At 38.9% G+C, this 18,633-nt stretch overlaps 2 protein-coding genes across 5 annotated transcripts in view; one reads left to right on the top strand and one right to left on the bottom strand.

Moving 5' to 3' along the window:
* Positions 1 to 3,107, top strand: part of zfyve9 (zinc finger FYVE-type containing 9) — an 83,111-nt gene extending 80,004 nt beyond the window's left edge. For all 4 annotated transcript variants that reach the window (XM_062978307.1, XM_062978306.1, XM_062978305.1 and 1 more), the window contains one exon: positions 752 to 3,107. In XM_062978307.1, the coding sequence (XP_062834377.1) occupies positions 752 to 913 (162 nt within the window). In that variant the 3' untranslated portion in view covers positions 914 to 3,107. The remainder of the gene's footprint in view (positions 1 to 751) is intronic.
* Positions 3,108 to 3,588: 481 nt separating this feature from the next.
* The window catches only part of cc2d1b (coiled-coil and C2 domain containing 1B), a 39,098-nt gene continuing 24,053 nt past the window's right edge, over positions 3,589 to 18,633 (bottom strand). Inside the window, exons 14-25 of the mRNA XM_003220286.4 lie at positions 17,060 to 17,255; positions 15,225 to 15,397; positions 14,280 to 14,405; positions 12,213 to 12,271; positions 11,012 to 11,128; positions 10,606 to 10,679; positions 9,848 to 9,906; positions 8,422 to 8,473; positions 7,267 to 7,366; positions 5,959 to 6,049; positions 4,774 to 4,903; positions 3,589 to 3,998 (exon numbers count right to left, since the gene is read on the bottom strand). Coding sequence (XP_003220334.2) covers positions 4,784 to 4,903; positions 5,959 to 6,049; positions 7,267 to 7,366; positions 8,422 to 8,473; positions 9,848 to 9,906; positions 10,606 to 10,679; positions 11,012 to 11,128; positions 12,213 to 12,271; positions 14,280 to 14,405; positions 15,225 to 15,397; positions 17,060 to 17,255 — 1,167 coding nt within the window. The 3' untranslated portion in view covers positions 3,589 to 3,998; positions 4,774 to 4,783. The remainder of the gene's footprint in view (positions 3,999 to 4,773; positions 4,904 to 5,958; positions 6,050 to 7,266; positions 7,367 to 8,421; positions 8,474 to 9,847; positions 9,907 to 10,605; positions 10,680 to 11,011; positions 11,129 to 12,212; positions 12,272 to 14,279; positions 14,406 to 15,224; positions 15,398 to 17,059; positions 17,256 to 18,633) is intronic.

The raw sequence follows: 18,633 nt of genomic DNA, 5'->3' as shown, positions 1-18,633 counted from the left end.
ATCTTCTAACAAACATAGCAATTTCTGCAGTGTGATCTATTTCTGTGATCTATTCTAGTGCTTCAAGTTTGGAAAATAATGTAGGGTTTTGCTTGTGAAGGTCAGAATGTTCGAAGTGACAATTTGATTATTTTCTGGAAGTGATATGAGACTCTGATGTTTTTTCTTAGTGTTTCATAGATAAATATTGAATAAATATCTTTCTATTTCAGTAGGGGATTGTGTAATTTGCTTTTTAAGTATTGTTGCCATGCTTGAATTGGCATGTTAGACACTCATTATATATGTTCTAAATGGAGACTTGTTTGAATCTAAATATTACGTATGGAATGAAGAAGTGCATTGGTATATTTCTTTTCTGCCAGCTGTTGAAGCTGAGAGGTATTGGCTGGTACTGTAATTGAGCAGAATTTCCTTTGCAAGGGATCCATAAGTCTAACCCCCGCCCCCCGCCCCCCCATTAGTATCCATCCATGGTATATCATGGACCCATCTTTGTTTCTTTCTCTGTGAAAACAACAGATTGCTTTATTAATCATTCCTTGCAAAATATTCTTGCTCAATGACTATAACAGCATCTTTATTAGTAGATTATGGTAGGGCTTCTTTTTAGCCCCATTTTCAATACCAACTTCCTTTCGTGTTTGTTTCATCCTTGGATTTTTAAGAAACTTAAAGACGGTTCAATAATGGAGTTTTGTTCCTGAGCAGACAAGACATTGTGTTTCCTTTTTGTTGTGTTTTTCTGTAGGTTGGCTATCAGGCTGGGAGCAATGGTCAGCCCCTGCCTGCTCAATACGTGAATGACCTGGACAGTGCCTTAGTTCCAGTAATTCATGGAGGAGCATGCCAGCTGAGTGAAGGCCCAGTGATCATGGAGCTTATATTTTATATTCTGGAAAACATCTCATAAGAGGACTTCATTTTCTGTTCAGACCTGTTCCAGTAGCAGTTGTATCTGAATCATTTGCACTTTAAAACTGGAAAATTAAGCTTTTTGTTGACACTATTATGAGGGGCGCTGGGGAGGGGGGGCGTGAGAACAGTTGTTCCATAATTCTGAATCGTCTATGCATTTGTTAACAAACAGGATCAGGGCAGCTTCAAAATGGCTATGCTATCTTTGCAGTTAATACATTTCTGTTACAGATTAGAAACATGACGGCCATGTTGAGACAAGTGTAGTCATGTATTCAATGTTAAACGGGTGCAGAGATCATGGGGAGAAAATGTCAACATTTAGTGTGTTTAGATGAACCTATTATGAAGAAACAATCAAGACCTCCATTCTGACCTCATACTGCCATTTATGGTTAATTTCTCTAGACATTAAAAAAGAATCGTTTACATTATTTTGACCAGGTTATTGGTCAAAGTACCTCCAAGGTATGTTGGGATATTTCTATAGTAGGTGTACAGAAAGAAGGCAGCATGACTGAGGGTATCTTTTAACGCCTGCCCCAAACAAAGCAGCAATCTCTCTAAAAGCTATATGTAAATTAAGCTTGCAGTTTTGTGTGTATAAATAGGATAGTTTTGCCTTCTTTTTCCTTAACTGTGAAACTGTCCCTACTTCAAACTGATAGTGTGGCAAACATCTGCCATTGTGAATTTTGGGGAAAATACAACTCAAAAACAACCATGGCATGGGAATTGTTAGCCTTAAAGAGCAGTTACATGGAAATGCTGTTTTCTTTCCAGATGCTCCTGCTTTTTTAGAAAGGGGAATGTCCTTCCCTGGTTTTCCCGATTGGTGTGCACTGTATCTACATGAGCCCTCCCATTATGCCTGCACTTACATAACACTTTATAATCATAGCACCACACTAAGCTCGCCTGTGAGAACTACAGTATAACAATTTGGTGGCCGTTGCATGTTTTGCTTTCACTTCAGGCTGGAAAGCTTGTGCTCTGCCGCCTCAAAAACTGACCTTCACCAGGAGGGCAACCCCAAGTCCTCTTGCTGCAACTTGTGCAACTGGCAAGGAAGGTAAGCGGAGGAATGTGAACACATTCCCATTACATGGAGTTTCTACCCTGAAAATCCTATAACTAATAAGGGACAGCTAGTCAAAGAGTAAGAAAGCAAATTTAGGCTTCAAGCAGAGATGACTGCTTCTATTGAGACTGATTGTCACAAATGTAGAACTTAATACAAGTCCAAAAAGTAAAGAAGCAGGGGCAAGCTTAGTAGAAAAGATAAATAGCAGTTGTTACAGTCCTGTTGAATTTTTAAAGAAAGCCAATGTATATAGCAGTGGCAGCTTTGATAGTTACCTTTTCTCTGTAGGTAGAGAAGTACTGCGTAGTCAAGCTCATTGTTGAGCCAGTTGCTCCTGCTTGCCTAGGAGTAGTAAAACCCTTGTCCCATGGCCTATTGTAAACCACAGCTAGACATTGAGGGACACAAGGGTATTAAATCTAGGATCCAAATGAAAGGTTAAACGAAGTTAATTTTGTTAAATCTGCATTATTGCTGGCCACTTTATCTGAAAACAGTTCTTAGGCTCCTGCAAAAGGGGCTGAATATTGTGTCATGGGATATGGGTCAGGCATGAATAGGCGCCACTGAAATCCTTTGTATCCCAAGGATTCTCAGCAGTTTAAAGAGACGTTTCGTGGGCTTTCTTTTCCTTGCATATAAACTCAAGTTGCTTTTAGGATTTCCTTTCTTCAGCGACAACGTTGAGTTTTCTGGTACTCTCCAACATCAATTAAAATTTGCTACTTAGCAACAGCAGTTTCCTACTTCAAGAGACGGCATCCCGGTTTCATCACAGAAGCAGCTTTTTCAGAAACTCAGTTTTGCTTTAAAGTTACTGAAGCAGGGAGGAAAAAAATGATTTTTTTCTTGCTCTTTCTCCTTGCAGAAGACCACTTTGTTAGGGTTATGCTGGCGCAAAATGCTATTGACTGACTGGTTTGCTTCAACCATAGCCTTTAAAATGACCTTAAGATTACCATATTGTTAAGAAATGAGTACTTGTTTAAATAAAAAATGTACTTTTAAAATTCAGTTAACACTGCAAAAGACTGCATATTATATTTTTATTTTCAACATGTAGTTTTGTATATTAAATTTATTAAAATTTAAAAAAAACCCAGAATACTGTATTGTTTCCATCCACTTAAGACAGAAACAAAGGTTGCCTGACATGGCACAATTAGATTTATGAAGTCATATTTTTATTTCCTGTGGAAATTGTCTCCAAGTCCCCTGCTGTGGCCCATGAAACCAGACTAAAGGCAGGGAAACCCGCCGCAGCTTTGTGAGTTTTCATTTAAAATAAACGGTTAAGAATCCCAACTTCGTCACACAAAGCCAAAATTATGCAATTCTCAAACTCTTAATCAGAGGAAAGCTTCAGTTCAGTTTCAGTTGGGGGGGGGGGGGAACGGAAGAAAATGTGTGTTTAAAAGTTAGCTGTTCTCTCCGTCTCATATATGATAGAGGTCCCTTTCAAAATATTAATGCTAGTGTTATTCTAATCTAGAGTAATTAGAATAAACGGCCAGTGGGAGAGATATAAGCTTATAAAAGCAATGTAAACAGACTGTTAACAGTAATAGCCGTTTCACTAACTCCTCTGTATGTAAGAATAGAGTTTATTCCACAGCTAGGAAATGCACAATCTTATTGGAAAGTTACATGATAAAACTTCCACTTCCGCAGCACATTTTAATATACCACTACTCATCAAAACAACACTTTTTGTCAGCCGCTGCAAATGTATCCCTGTCAGCAATCATTTAACAAATAACATTCATGTAGTACTAATGTTAGTCCCAACAAGTCCTAAGAGAGATCAGTCCATCTTTGTGAATCAGAACCTCCATTCCTAATAGTAGACTTACAAAGCTTACCAACTCATACTATATGATAGTTATGAAAAAAAAGATGTTATGTTCAGTAGTGCATTCATTGAACATCTTTGGTGCTTGCAGAACCTCTTATGTCTCTATAAAGTCCATTCTGCAGCTTTCTTGCATTCCTGGATCTGTAAAGATGGAATAAAAATGGAACATAGCTTTAGAAGTACGGCAGGGCAGGGCAGCAATAATCGGAGACCACGTAGAAGAAGTACAATGTCTTTGTAGCATGCATTCAATCAAAAATGGTAAAGGCAATGCATAAAATGCTATTTACAGTAGAGTCTCACTTATCCAAGCTAAACGGGCCGGCAGAAGCTTGGATAAGTGAATATCGTGGATAATAAGGAGGGATTAAGTACCAAAACATCATGTTATACAACAAATTAGACAGAAAAAGTAGTTCAATGCACAGTAATGTAATGTTGTAATTACTGTATTTACGAATTTAGCACCAAAATATCACGATATATTGAAAACATTGACTACAAAAATGGCTTGGATTATCCAGAAGCTTGAATAAGCGAGGCTTGGATAAGTGAGACTCTACTGTATATTAACATTTTAAAGGTAAATTGATTCCAGTCATAATTTTGGTATAAAATATGACTACTGGAATTCTTCCTGTGGCTATAATATAATCATTCTGTTTCTGAGTAATCTGTAGTTTGACTTAAAGCAGTGTATTTGTCTTACAAATTAAGTCTTCTTAGACTCCTTAGGCACCACAGTGCTATAAATATAATAGAAATAGTTTTAAAACAAAACTTGCTTGAAAAAAAAGCTAAGATCTGTATCTCTATAAATCAAAGCACCTTTCATAATCTGCTTTTGAATATTGAGTAGTTTTATATTTTGCTTTCTATCAGAAATATATTATGTGGAAGATACAGATGCCCTTACCTCAGTGGAATTAATGTTCAAGGACCAGCCAGTTTTCTGTAATTGTTTGAAGGTCTTGCCCAGTAAGTGGTTCCCTGAGTCTCACTTTTACTTCTAGTTTTCCACCAGTAGGCTTTCTACTATCCATAACCTAAACACGAACATATAAAATGTATGGAAGGTAAAATAACTTAAATCCAGAGAATTTTTCCATTTGCATTTTGAATTTTTCCCAGCTACAAGCTTCCCAAAGTATAGATTTCACAAGTGTTAACTTGTGAGTACAATGAGTTTCTATTTGGTATTCTTGTCACCCGTACCATCCCTGGGGATATTTGATGTCACCTCCCACATGGCCTCCTTGCAGCCAATCCAATCAAACCAGTATTTCCTTGACCTCTGAGCAGATTTGTTCTGCTTTGCAGACAGCTGGACTGGATGACTCTTTTAGCCTCTTCTGGCTTTGATTCTATTATTATTACTACTCATTGATTTTTAAATTTTGTAGCCAAATTGTTATTTTTTGCTGCTTTCTTGCGTATGGTAGATGCTAAGCCACATAAGCAACAGTATTCATGCCTCATGACATCGGAAGGAAAGGGGAAATTAGCAATGAATCAAGAGCAGCACAATTTAGAAGGGACTATACTTTTTTTTAAAATTAGGATTTTCCTACCTTGCCTTTTCGTGAACAATATTCTGACATAAGAATATAAGTACCCACATTTAAATATACATGTGGTGTGCGAGATGCCTTCTAGTGTGAATGTAGCACCTAGTTACAGTTGCCTAGAGGGAGCTTTGGTTTCAAAGCCTGGTCTTCCTCCTTTCTGGAAAAGCTCCTGGAAGCTGAGCAGAAGGGAGAGGACCATGTTGACCTACGCCACAATTCTTGCGCTTTAAAAAATGCTCCACAAACTTTACAAAGTTTACAAAACTTCCGTATGTCTACACTTTGAATAACTGGAAAATCCTACAAATAGGGACAGAGTTTGGATCTATTTCCAAATACTTTTGTATTGGCATACAGAGAACATAATTTTAAGATACCACAAGAATGGGAAAAAGCAACTATATCTGCAACAATTCAGTTACACAGAGGAAGTCAGTGCAGTCTACCCTGTTTTGGAAAAAAACAAACCATTTGCATAGCATACAATTATGCTATCACTATAGCTCAGTTCAAGAACAAAACCAGCATTGTACCTCAATGATTTCTCTAATTTCACATTCAGATTCCAGTTTGTCTAGCTTCAAATTAGCTGTTCCCACTTGCTTGTCACTTCGAAAAAAGGACCTGGAGATAGACATTAAGGTTCATCTCATAATAATGGGAAACAATCAGAGCCCCCAAAGTATTCAGAATATGAAGCTGTAATGAAGTTCATTCCCAATCCATATATTTTTGTCAAGTTGACAGTGGATGACAGAGTCCTTTGACTCAACAGAATTCAGTGTAACAAAAGCAACATGTATGGAAGAAAAATAAAATGCAGTATCACTAAAGACTCAGGACAAAAATGATGTAAGTCTTGACTGTTACACACAATTACTAAGTGAGTTGGGGGGGGGGAGGGAGAGAATGAGCTAAGAGCCTTTTGCCAAGTCTGCTAGCTAAAGTGATCATGTCATTTCATCACTGCTAAAGAACAGCTAAAGATAATGGCTCAGTACAATAATAATACAGAATGCAATTTGAATGTCTTTTCATCAGCACTGAAACAGACTTGTAAATAGAACCATACTGTGCTTTCTGCAATCTCGATTTTCAAATGGAGATGACATGTAAATAGAACTTACACAGAAGTACCCTAGCATCTTCTCACAATGTTCCTGAAGGAGATCTTAAAAATGTGTTGAATCTAATAAATTCTCTCCCTGCCCAACAGAGACTTCCCCCTTTCCCCTCCGTTTTAAGAAGTTGTTCCAGCAAGCCCTGGGCTAAGGCACTGTCTCTTCAAATATGAAGAGAGGATATCATAAGCCAGCGTCTTAAGTTTGCAGTAATTCATAAGGCTTGTTGAAGTTATGTCTGTATGTGAGGAGAGGAAGCAGGGAAGAGTGAAAGCTCTGCTCCTTCACCATCACCCTTTTCAGTGCATGGAAGGTAAGGACTTTTGTCCACTGAAAACTTCTGCACTATTAAGATTACTGATTTTCCAACATTCAGCTCAGCTTGGGAAGAGATTGTTTTGACGAAATGGGTTTTTTGTGGCAGCATTCTACAATTTTCTACCCAGAATTAATAAGGCCCTACAGAGCTAGGGTGGTCTAGTGAGCTTTGGACTATGAGTCCAGGGTAAAATCCCTGCCCAGCCCAGCCATGGAAACCCACTGAGTGACCTTGGGCGAGCAACACCTTCAGCCGCAGCAGAAGTCAAATCCAAATTTCTGAATAGACCGTGCCAAGAAAACCCCATAAGTCACCTCGCCATAAGTCAGAAATGACTTGAAGGCACATAAGGTCCTAATTTTGTTCTGCAGAGGCTACATTTTACTGGACAAAATGCTTACCCTTTGTGGAAAATTTCAAATTTAATTCCTTTGGTATGAATTGCTCTCCGGAAACCTCTGTGATTTCTGTTAATGTTCAACTTGAACAACTGATCATATTCTGAAAATCCAAAGGAAGATATAAGGAACACATAAAGCTACTTTGAGTACTACTTCAAGATTGAGTGCAGTGCAAGTGGTCTAATAAAAAGGTTAACTTGTCATGGGAGAATTTTCAACCAAGTAGCCCCCCATAGATGCATATCCTGAGAACTGCACATCATACCATCTGTTTATATCATTATGTACAACGCCAGCTAATGGCTGATATCCTATTTTCACTCCAGAAGCAAATGGCCCTTCCTACTCAAGAAGCAAAACCTAGAATGCAAGTTAATGTTACATACATTATATGACTGACACTAAGGAAGTATGGCAAATTAGCATTGTTGCCTTGTCTGGATTCCAGCCCCCTATCCCACAAGTCCCTGAAAGGGATTCAAAACTTATTCGTTCCAAGTCCTGCTATAAGTAGCTATTCCTTCAGTAGTAGAGCATCTCCTTTGCCATGTATAAGGCCCCAAGTTTATCTTCTCATTAGCTTCATTAAAAAAGGTTTCCCAAATAGTGAGGCTACCTGTGATTTTGGAGAGCTACAGTCAGACAGGCCAGACAACAATAGGTTTACAATCTTACGCTTTGACTCTGGGATAAAGCAGGCTCATATGCAAAAAACCAGAATTGCTATTTATATAATGAACTCTCAGAACCCCCAGCTTTCTGAAAGTTGTAGTTTATAAAGGATGAATTCTTGGTGCTGTAGTCTAAAAATGTTGAATAATTTCTTTCAGTCTAATTCTTAAATAAGAATTCAATTGAGCCCCTGGTGGCGCAATGGGCTAAACCCTTGTGCTAGCTGAACTGCTGTCCGGAAGGTTGGCAGTTCAAATCCTGGGAGCAGGGTGAGCTCCTATCTGTCAGCTCCAGCTCCCCATGAGGGGACATGAGAGAGGCCTCTGACATGATGGTAAAACATCAAACATCTGGGCGTCCCCTGGGCAAAATCCTTGCAGACAGCCAATTTTCTTGCGGTTTCTCAAGTCTCTCCTGACATGAAAAAAAAATTCAACAGATCCCCTCTCCCTATAAAATGTAAGAAGAGACATCTGTACACACCTGGGCAATTGGTGTTTTTAATCACTGAGGTTTTACTTTTCTGGGCTTGTTCCTGTTTTGAAAAAAGAAAACAAGAAAATTTACCCCTCTAATGCACCAAATGCATGCAGCAGAATATACCAATGTTAAAAAGAAACTTTATTTTTGTTATTTTGTAAAATGTCTTGCTCAAATGAAGATGCAACAAAATTCAAATAAGTGAAATAGAATCGTATGATCCAATGGAAGGAGGACCTTCACTACATTTTCTGTAAAAGATGAGACTGATGCATGGAGTTCTCAGTATTGTTTATTTGACTTTCTCAAGAAGATTGGGGTACATAAGTTTGGAATACTTCTGGTGTAGACTTCTAAATAAATTATTTAACTACTATGTCTCTCTCATTAACAATCCAGTCATTACAACAAAATAAATGAACTTCCAGTTCAAAAGCACAGTAAAAAGTGTCCCTGGAGAGTAACAATGTGACCCAATGTGTGTAGATACTTTTAGAATCTAGTATCAAGAAACACAGACTTTATAATCTTCACAATCAACTCTTTTACCCTTAACCCTCTATCAGTATAAATGCCATGGGTGTCACCTATTCAAAAGCGTTATCTCTACTATTGCAGAGAACTCATTACTATTATTCCGCTACAAGCGGAATTGTGTTCCCCAATTTCCTTAAGAAAAAAATGTTGAATTCTCAGTCTGCTCCCTTATATGGAAACAACATATCCTCTCTTCCTTTCAGAGGTGATTTATCTAAAGCAGACAGCACAGGTGCCAATATCTGAGGGTTACTTTTACGTGATATTATTTCAGCCTACAGGTTCAGGATATGAGCCATGTAGAAGATAATTAATGAATTCATTCAGTGGTCCTTTCATCTCAATCTGGTAATTATTTCTCATCAGCTTTGAAAGACTGTTACCAGAAATACAGAGATTACAAGAAATGCTTTGGTCACCCAGAAAAAAAACATTCTATAAGCTTCCAAATGTTTTTGCTTACAACTCACATCAGCCGCACACAGCATACCCAAACAAAAGAGACAATGGGAACCATCGTCCAAAATAATCTGGAGGGTCAAAAGTTCCCTGGCTCTGATATGATTAGTAAATATTATAAGTATGTGAGGAATTTCAGGCTTGAACTGTCTGATTCATTTTTTTTACTCTTTCTCCTGGAACCACCCAGCATTTCCTGGATCACTTTCAAGGACACTTAGAAAGGAACCGTATAAGATAAAAGCAGAGAAATATGAAGCAAACTCCTAAAATATAAAGCTGAAAATACTAATTTCTTGCCATCATCCTGTCAATGTTAAATACTGTACTAAAAAGTAGATTTTTTTGGATGAAGGTGCTACTACTTCTACATTTGATATATAATACAGTATCTACAAATTGAGAAAGAATGATGGCCTTGATATGTACTCACTGTATTAGGGTAATGAAATTCAAATTTCACAAACGCATCCAAATCATTTGGTGCCACACCTGGATAAAGAGAGCAATCAAGTCAATGAAATATATGGTGTGACATTAGAGGTCAAGATTCTTTAAGGAAGCCCTGGCCTTACAAAATACTCTCAAATCCCACTTATTCAAGCACCAACACAAGCCTGTCAGTGATCTCATAGCAAACTACAACAATGGGCCTGTTGTATTTACTGATGTTGTTACTTGTCTTCCACATGGCATCTACGATTATAAAAATACCGAACAAAGGTCAAGTTTCTTGTCATCTTAATTGCAGAGAAATTTATAAAACCTAAGTGCAATCAAACATAGTGGAAGTTGAAGATAAGAGCCACGTTTATAGCGGATGCGCTAATCCACTTAATTACTGACAGGGATTCCAAAACTGCACTGCTTCATATCAAATTTTCTTTTACAAATTTCTCAAACAGGGAAGTAACAAATCATGCTGTTTGAGGATCTACCAAGCCTCTAGATCAAACTTCCAGACAGAATGAGGACTCATCCAAATCACCTTCTATCCTCCTCTATTGACCCCCATGAGTAAAGAATTGCTAAGATAAACCTGAGACCAAGCCAATGTTTTCAGTGTTTCATTGAGGGATTTGAAGACCACAAAGAATCAACATTAGATAAAATGTCAAAGGCTTGGGAGATGCCAAGCCACACCAGATCGCCATGAAGTTCGATGATGAGAAAAATTCTTAAAATTATTACCTGATGGAGCTGGTAGGTTTATTCCTCTGACAATGATGAGGTGCATTTCAGTGCTATTTAACTCAGAAAATATCCTACAAATCAAAAATACCATATGATCACTAGCAATCTCACATGCCATCATGCTCCTATGACACAATGTACAGAGTTAAGAATCATTGGGGAAAGAAAGAACAGTTCCCATTTTTGGTGGCATTCCCTTTTTTTTTTTTTTGGTAAGCTTACTTTTCCCCTAAAATAGTCATAAAAGTATCTGGAAGATTTTTGGTATTTGGACATTTTGGCTCAAAAGTCTGTAATATTCTAGATTCTTTTGATTTCAAAGTAAAACAAACCCCTAAACTATATGTGTGAAAGAGAAAGTGAGTTTTCCCATTGCTGCTTGCATAACATCAGTTTTCTGTACCTTACAATCTTAAAGGTTCTCTCTTCAAAGTGATGGCTTGGGGGATCCAGCCCCTGGGCCTGGGCAAGACGTAAGATGTCCAGATCTCGTTCACAATTCTGAGCCAGCTTTTCAAAGCTGAAACACAGTGTAGAGAAATATCAATACAAACAGCAAAAGTACATGGATAAGTAAGTGCCTGGAACCAAAGTCTGTTGTGGCAAGTGAGTCCTGCCATACTGCTAGATTTCCAGGTGACAATCCCTATCAGAGTGAGACAATAACCGAGCTTTATTTGAGTTGCAGACAGCTTCATGCCAATGGACAAAAGCAGAGCTGTGAACAAAAATGGGCACTGGATTGGTGGTATAATCATTAGAGGTTTAATCTCAATTACAGGTTGTTTCGGGAATCCCATCCTTATACATCAAGACAAAAAACCTGGATTCCATAAAAAGATGATTTACCACTCCTGACAAGCCTTTGTTTAGTGAAAAACAAAAGTGCTTTAAAGTATTTTTTAAACTAGAAATTAATTTTGGGTCTCGTTCAAAAAAATTTTTTTTGGAAAAAATTTAAATCTCAGAACAGAAGAAATTAGTTTGCAAAACCACCAAATTTGCTTGCCCTTGCTCTATGTAAAAAAAGAACATTGTGCACCAGAGTAATGATCATGTGGTCCTAGAGATGCTACTGAATTGTAATTTTCGCAATTTATCACAAATGGTTATGTTGATAGAGATTAATGGGATTTGTAGCCCAACAGTTGTGGTGCAGGCTGGAGAGCAGCTGCAATGAATCACTCTGACCAGGAGGTCATGAGTTCGAGGCCTGCTCGGAGCCTATGTTTGTCTGTCTTTGTTCTATGTTAAAAGGCATTGAATGTTTGCCTATATGTGTAATGTGATCCGCCCTGAGTCCCCTTCAGGGTGAGAAGGGTGGAATATAAATGCTGTAAATAAATAAATAAATAAAACAGAAAGAGGAGGGCAGCATGATTCTTGCCCTGTTATACAAAGTGACTTTTACTAAACTGGTGCAAGACATGAAACAGCAGCACTCCACTGCCAAATCTGAGCTACAGTAAACAGCTCCCCATAAATAGAGTAGCAATTTTTGATCACACATAGCAGAAATGTATCTCACTTCCTGGCAATTTTCCTAAAAGGGTGGAAAGTGTGCTGACATGGGCACAGAAAGGTAACTTGAACAATAAACCTACCGAGAAGTTTCGGCGACATTTCCAAGATGCATGAACTGCTTGGAATATTGCACACATCTCTGTTAAGAAGGAAGAATAGGGCAAATGTTAGAGACAAGTTACTTTTGCAAAATGACTTAACATGGAAGCACTGTGTTACACTAGCTATGTTATACAGTAGTTCCCAGTGATAAAACTGCAAATTACACACATTCATTTTAAAACATGTTTCATTTTATCCACATACTTGGAAAGATGTACATAATCTAAAATTACAATATGATTGCAGATCAAGAATTCAGAATTACTACAAGGGCCTGGAAAGAATTAATTAACACAGTAATGTTAGTAGTGGTGTTGCTCCATTCATACTGTGTTTAGCTGTTTTATTCTCTGTGTACAAATTTCCAGACTTGGATGGTAAATTTAAAACCCTTAAGGCAGCGATTGGCAAATTACATTCTCCCTGCATATATGCACAGGGGGCCCAGAGGAGGCCTGGAACCAAACCTCAGCAGATGCTGGGGGCCCACTTTACAACAAAAGCCCCCTCCCCAAATTACCATGTACAGAAGTGTTCATCTAACCAGTACTGGGGAAGAGGGTTTTGCTGTCTCTACATTTCCTCCATTGGTGAAGATCCAGGATGGGCAAAACCATCAACCCTAATATTACATCTATACAACCAACTCCAGAGACCAAGGATTAAATCTCGGTGGTAATTTGCTTCCGTTCCTCTATCTAGCCTTGCATCAATAGAAAGATATGCACTGGAGAGCATTAGCTTCTGAAGTAACTGGTTTGTGCTCTCTCTTCCTTCTGGTCCACAACCCCCACCCCTTTATGCCTTTTCTTGGACAGGATACAAGAGACAATTCTCTAGCCCAATGGTTCTCAACCTGTGGGTCCCTAGATGTTTTGGCCTTCAACTCCCAGAAATCCTAACAGCTAGTAAACTGGCTGGGATTTCTGGGAATTGTAGGCCAAAACACCTGGGGACCCACAGATTGAGAACCACTGCTCTAGCACTTTTCATGCTGTCCAAAACCTCTTGCCCGTCACGATCAAGTTCCAGGATGGAGCACTAGTGCTGCTGCTTACTGGTCGGGAGGGGAAGAACTAGACTGTTAAATCTCAAAGCAGGAAAGAAATGGGAGTGCACTCACAGATCGAGAGCACCCTTCTATCTCTTCCTCTCAAAGTTATATCATCTGAACAGCCTCCCCTCTTTTGCTCCTTCCAACTGATAAGCAATAGGAGCAGCTGCTGCCCCTCCTGAGATGTGTGCATGAGTGTGTAGGGGGACAGAATATTAAACAAATAATAGCACCTTGTGTTGGGGGATAATTTCCAAAAAAGAAAAAAGCATTTAAAAATGTAATGAAGCAGCAACAGCAGTAGCAGCAGTTCCGCAGCTTCTAGTGCCAGCAGTAGAGCAAATGAGCTTAAGCAATACAGGAGAAGAGCCAAGCTTTAAAAGTTATAAAATACTTTATTCAAAGAACCACATATCTAGATGGGAAAGTTATCAGGGTCTAAACATTTAACTAACTTACAGCAGACATCTTGTCTCTCTCCATGCTCACAGAAGAACAACAAAATGAAGGACTCAGGGACTTGCCATGTGCTCAGAAAAAGAGGTGTGTCCCTGAGATGTATTAGTTTGAGAAGCAAAGGTTACAAACAGAGAATAAAGTGGCAGGCAGACAAAGAGGGTAATGGGGGTAGGGCTTTCCCTCCCAGCTAACTCATCTGCCTAAGTCCTTGATGAGGACTATAAACTTGTGCAGGATGTGGTTGAGTTCCAACACCTTGTATTCTGAACAAAAAGAAACATACACATGTGTAAGTCACACCTGATTCCAGTTTATGTACCCAACTGCCTGAATATAGAGACTAAGAGTCACCAGTTCAGGGACTGAAGCTAACAGCATGGATTATCTGCATGCAGCACGTTTTATGACATCTCCTAGGAGGTGTTGGGGTTGGCAGGGAGCCTCCAGTAGGGCTGATTCTAGGGGTCAGAGGCTCCTCTTCTTCCCTGCGATAGAAATGGGAAGGTGTCTTTCAGCAAGTATACAAAGCTACCTCATGCTGGTCTCTCAGGAGCTTGATGAGCTGACTGTAAACTTCTTCTGCTTTCTGAGAGAGTCTGACATCCTCATGATGGATGAAGATAAAGTCAACCTCGTCATCTGTTGGAGGCGATGGCAACTGCAGAGTGATACAGAAAAAAAATCAGGGAATCTGAATATGGTTCATTTTTTAAAAAGAATCAAGCTTACAAATGCTACATATTTAGTTAAAGAGAGTTATTCCTACAACTTGTCTGAACAAACTGGGACATATAACAACGAAAACATGTCCTTAAACTGAATTCATACCAGCACTAACTGCGTTTATTTCAGTCTCAACTGTCCCAGTATGTAAAGCTAGTGCAATGAAGTACTTAGAATGCTGGACATATCAGCAAAGAGCCCAGGGTTTAAATATCCATTCTGTTTTCAAAATTTTAACTCCTTTCTCTGCAATAGAATCTAGCACTCCAGTCAGGTGTTACGCAAAAATTTTGGTCTTATCTCAGTGCAAGGGAAGAAAAATACTATAACCAGTACATTTTCCTCTTTACATGTATGATTCCTAATTTCATAATTGTGCAAGGTTTAAAATCTATCTGTTCCACTAGAAAAGCTCTAAATTTTGGAAGCTGCATGGAACAGGTTTGATGCAGAATAAGAAAGATAAGGAGTTACAATGTCCTGAGATTTTACTTCAGCAGGCTTTAGTTTATGTTTTTAAATTAATTCACTGAAGAATTTATAGTTTAATATTAAATGACACTGAGGAGAGGAAAGACTCCTGAAACTTAAGCAGCAACTAATTATGTTCATTAAGTGCACAACTGCTTTAAAAGATAAACCCATGAAGTGTGCGTAACAGCATCAAAGGCATCAAATGATATGAGTTGGCACAGATGACATCCCTTTCAAAATATGCTAGCCTTGATACACTTTTCAGCATCTCTCTGCTAACCTTGGAAATGTCGACCAACTTGCCATTTTTTGCCTGCTCAATCTTTGGGTCCAAGCTCTTTGCTGTTCTCAAATACATCTTGGCTTGCTCAAGATCATTTTGCTTCTTTGCTTGGATTGCAGCCTTTAGGTACTGTTTCCTTCTGCTTTCCAGAAATTCAAGATGCTCTCTAGCTGTAAAAATATAAAGATACAGTTTATCACTCATAGGACACAGTGAAGATCTTTTTGCATTTTCATACATTTCAGAAAGTGTCCTGGTTCACTTTCTCTTTTTGTAAAAGAGGATTCTTTTGTACCCAAAATATGAAGGGGGTGCATTTTTGGCCAAAAATATATCAGGAGGGAAATGCTGGGGGCACAGTGTAGAATCGGTTCTCCAAGGTTTCATAGCAGTGGTTCCCAACCAGTGGGTCCCTAGATGTTTTGGCCTTCAGCTCCCAGAAATCCTAATAGCTGGTAAACTGGCTGGGATTTCTGGGAGTTGAGGGCCAAAACATCTGGGGACCCACAGGTTGAGAACCCGTTTCATAGGGAGTCAATGTGCCCTTCTCTACTGGACCACAGTCCATCAAAATGCAAGAGGAAATGAGAACAAAGATCAAAGCTGGTCAAAGGCAAATTAATACATTATATGTCAGTATATCCCCAGCAGCCTTAGTCGGGGCTGAGTTTGGTCTCCCTTCCATTAGATCACATATTCACTTCACCCTATTTAATTATTGGAGAAGTGTAAAAGATTCATCAGTTAGGGTCCTCCCCAAGGGATGTTTTGAACGGATAGCAAAATGTAAAGTCTGGAATACAAGATACCAGAAGCTGCTTGAATTTCACCCCACTCTGTCCAATACACCCTCCATCTTGAATTCAAGGGAGAAGCTCAATGAATCTATTTTCAATCAGAGTGTTCACCTGGATAGGCAGGCTATTAATAACTCAAAATTTTCTCACTGGTTCAGACTGTACAAACTTGACCATGATAGGGCTATCTACCTGACTAGGCTCACATTTCCAAAACTTAGGCAAGCCTTCACAGTCCTTCGTTTCCAAAGTATGCCCACAGCAGTGATTGATGGTAGATATACAGGCATCCCTCTGGCTCTTTGTTTATGTGTGTGTGGGGCCCCAGAAATTGAGGATTTGCCTCACTATTTGTTTTCCTGCCCTCTGTATTCTGAGCCAAGAACTAAAATTCTGGGACCTACTCTTTATCCCCTCCTAATAGATACGGTGTCAGGAAGGATTTTCTATCTTCTGTCTGACACTAACCCTGTGGTTACTCATAAGGTGGCCCTTTTTGCCCTGGCAGCACAGAAAATCCGGGCAAGACTAAGCTCCGATATCGCAGTCGACTGTGCTGGGGATGCTTTTAACTAATAGTGGTTGTTTATATCCAAGGTGTTCCCTGCTTAAGTTTTAATAATGCTGTACTTACTTGGTTTTATCTTGGTTTTAATTATGTTGGTGCGAATCCATGAAATATGTCCTGACATTGATATTTGCAGCATTTTAATGTTTTAATGATTTATATAGGGTTTTAATGGCATGTTTTATATTGTATTTGATGGTCTGGCTTTCGTGTATTTGTTTGTTTGTCTTGTCTAGTAAAGATACATGTAAATAAATAATAATACATACTAACATTTGAAAACACATAATTTCAACACAACACAACAATTCTCTGCCATTTTCTATCATTCTTCAAATATCTGAAAAATGCCAGCATACTTCCAGAGTATTGCCAGAGGGACACAGTTCCTTCAAATGTTTCCTTCAAATGCCAGGCGCCTCATACAAGTAAAACGAAAAACCGGCCAGTAGCTAGCCAGTCCTTACCGATGGGACAGAGGTGCTCAGTGGATGCAGACCTCTCTGGTGCTGTTTCAGGGGAGGACAGAGAATGATCCTTCTCTGGACAGGTTTCTTCTTGAGTGACAGCAGGTGACACTATTAATGGCTGAACAACCTGCACTGGTTTCTTAGGCAGCTGGGTGGGTTTTTTAGCAACTGGAGTGTGCATGGAAGCTTCACCCTGGTGGGATCAAAAAGGAATTGTACAGAGCCTTAATGAAATGCAGATAGAAGGCCCAGAATGAGGAGAGACAATAAACAAATGGATCCCTTCACAGCAGCCATCTGCTTTGCTAATGAAAAGAAAAGAAAAGGCCTTGTCACATTCTGATCTGATCTGTTTGCAGAGGCTTTACAGTTTTGCAACAACATGGGAAAAAGCATGACTAGAATGAGAAGCACTGGGCTCACTGAGATTAGCTTTACCTTTTGTAGCATGAGGTTGTGTTTTGATGGTAGTTGTCCCTATGTGCATTTCCCAATGCACCAGGGGTATTTACTAAATGCAATAGTTTTTTGGTGTGTGTCTGTGAAATGTACCCTTCTCTGATTCCTCTCAATATCACCGCCTACCTTTTCCCCTCTTGGTTTTTCCTCCCTCTCTTTTGATTTCAAACTCCCCATTTGGAAATCAGAATTTTAAAAAAATCTCAAGCAATTCAGTGCAAAAGAAATAATTTTTGAAAAAATTCAACCCATTATTACACTAGTCTGAGCGCACAGAATTTTATATTACAAACTGACAGTACAGAAAAAAGTGAAAAGATAGAAATTGGTTTTAGCAGATAGGAAACTTGAAATTCATAAATGGTGTCTCAAATTATGATCAGTGAATATCTGTAGCCCATGTCATTGAACACCAAAGACACATTTTGAAACAAAAATAACATGAACCATAAAAATGGGTGCACACATGGAATCGAAATTCAAAATCTCCGGAAAAATACTGGGACAGGACAAAATGCTTATTTGACTGAAAGAGTATCATATATACTCATGTATAAGTCGACCTCACATATAAGTCAAGGGCAGGAAAGCATTTCAGGGGTAAGCTGCCCTTGGCCACTGCTGCCATTTCCCCACCCAGACATTCAAAAAGGCCAGAAGGAGTGCCATGGCAATAGAGAATAGAGAGGGGAAGATGATTCATTTAGATTTTCCTGGGATGGACTCTTGCCTTTTGCCACTTTACTCCGAGAAGGGGATGGTTGCTTTCTTGATTAGAATTAAGGTACAGTTCTCATGTTGATCTATGGATCGGTCAGCCCAGATTTTATGGGGTGATCTCTGGGCTAAAATTTCTAAACTTAAACTTGGGTATAGGATAAATATTATAGTAACTAAAGGAAAATACCAGGAGAAACACTAGGACAAGAAAAATAGTTGACCCTCAGAAATAAAACAATAAGTTATAGGTAAAAACTACGATATTCAAAGAAACCTGGTTTAAAACAGAACACAAAAACTAAAACAGGCATGGACAAACTTCGACCCTCCAGGTGTTTTGGACTTAAATTCCACAACAGCCTACAATGGTCCTCCAAATGTTTGGGACTTCA

Source organism: Anolis carolinensis, chromosome 4, assembly GCF_035594765.1.
Source record: "Anolis carolinensis isolate JA03-04 chromosome 4, rAnoCar3.1.pri, whole genome shotgun sequence".
Lineage (NCBI taxonomy): Eukaryota > Metazoa > Chordata > Lepidosauria > Squamata > Dactyloidae > Anolis > Anolis carolinensis.
The sequence above is the reverse complement of the archived record's forward strand: the minus strand, read 5'-3'. Positions and strand labels throughout refer to the sequence as shown.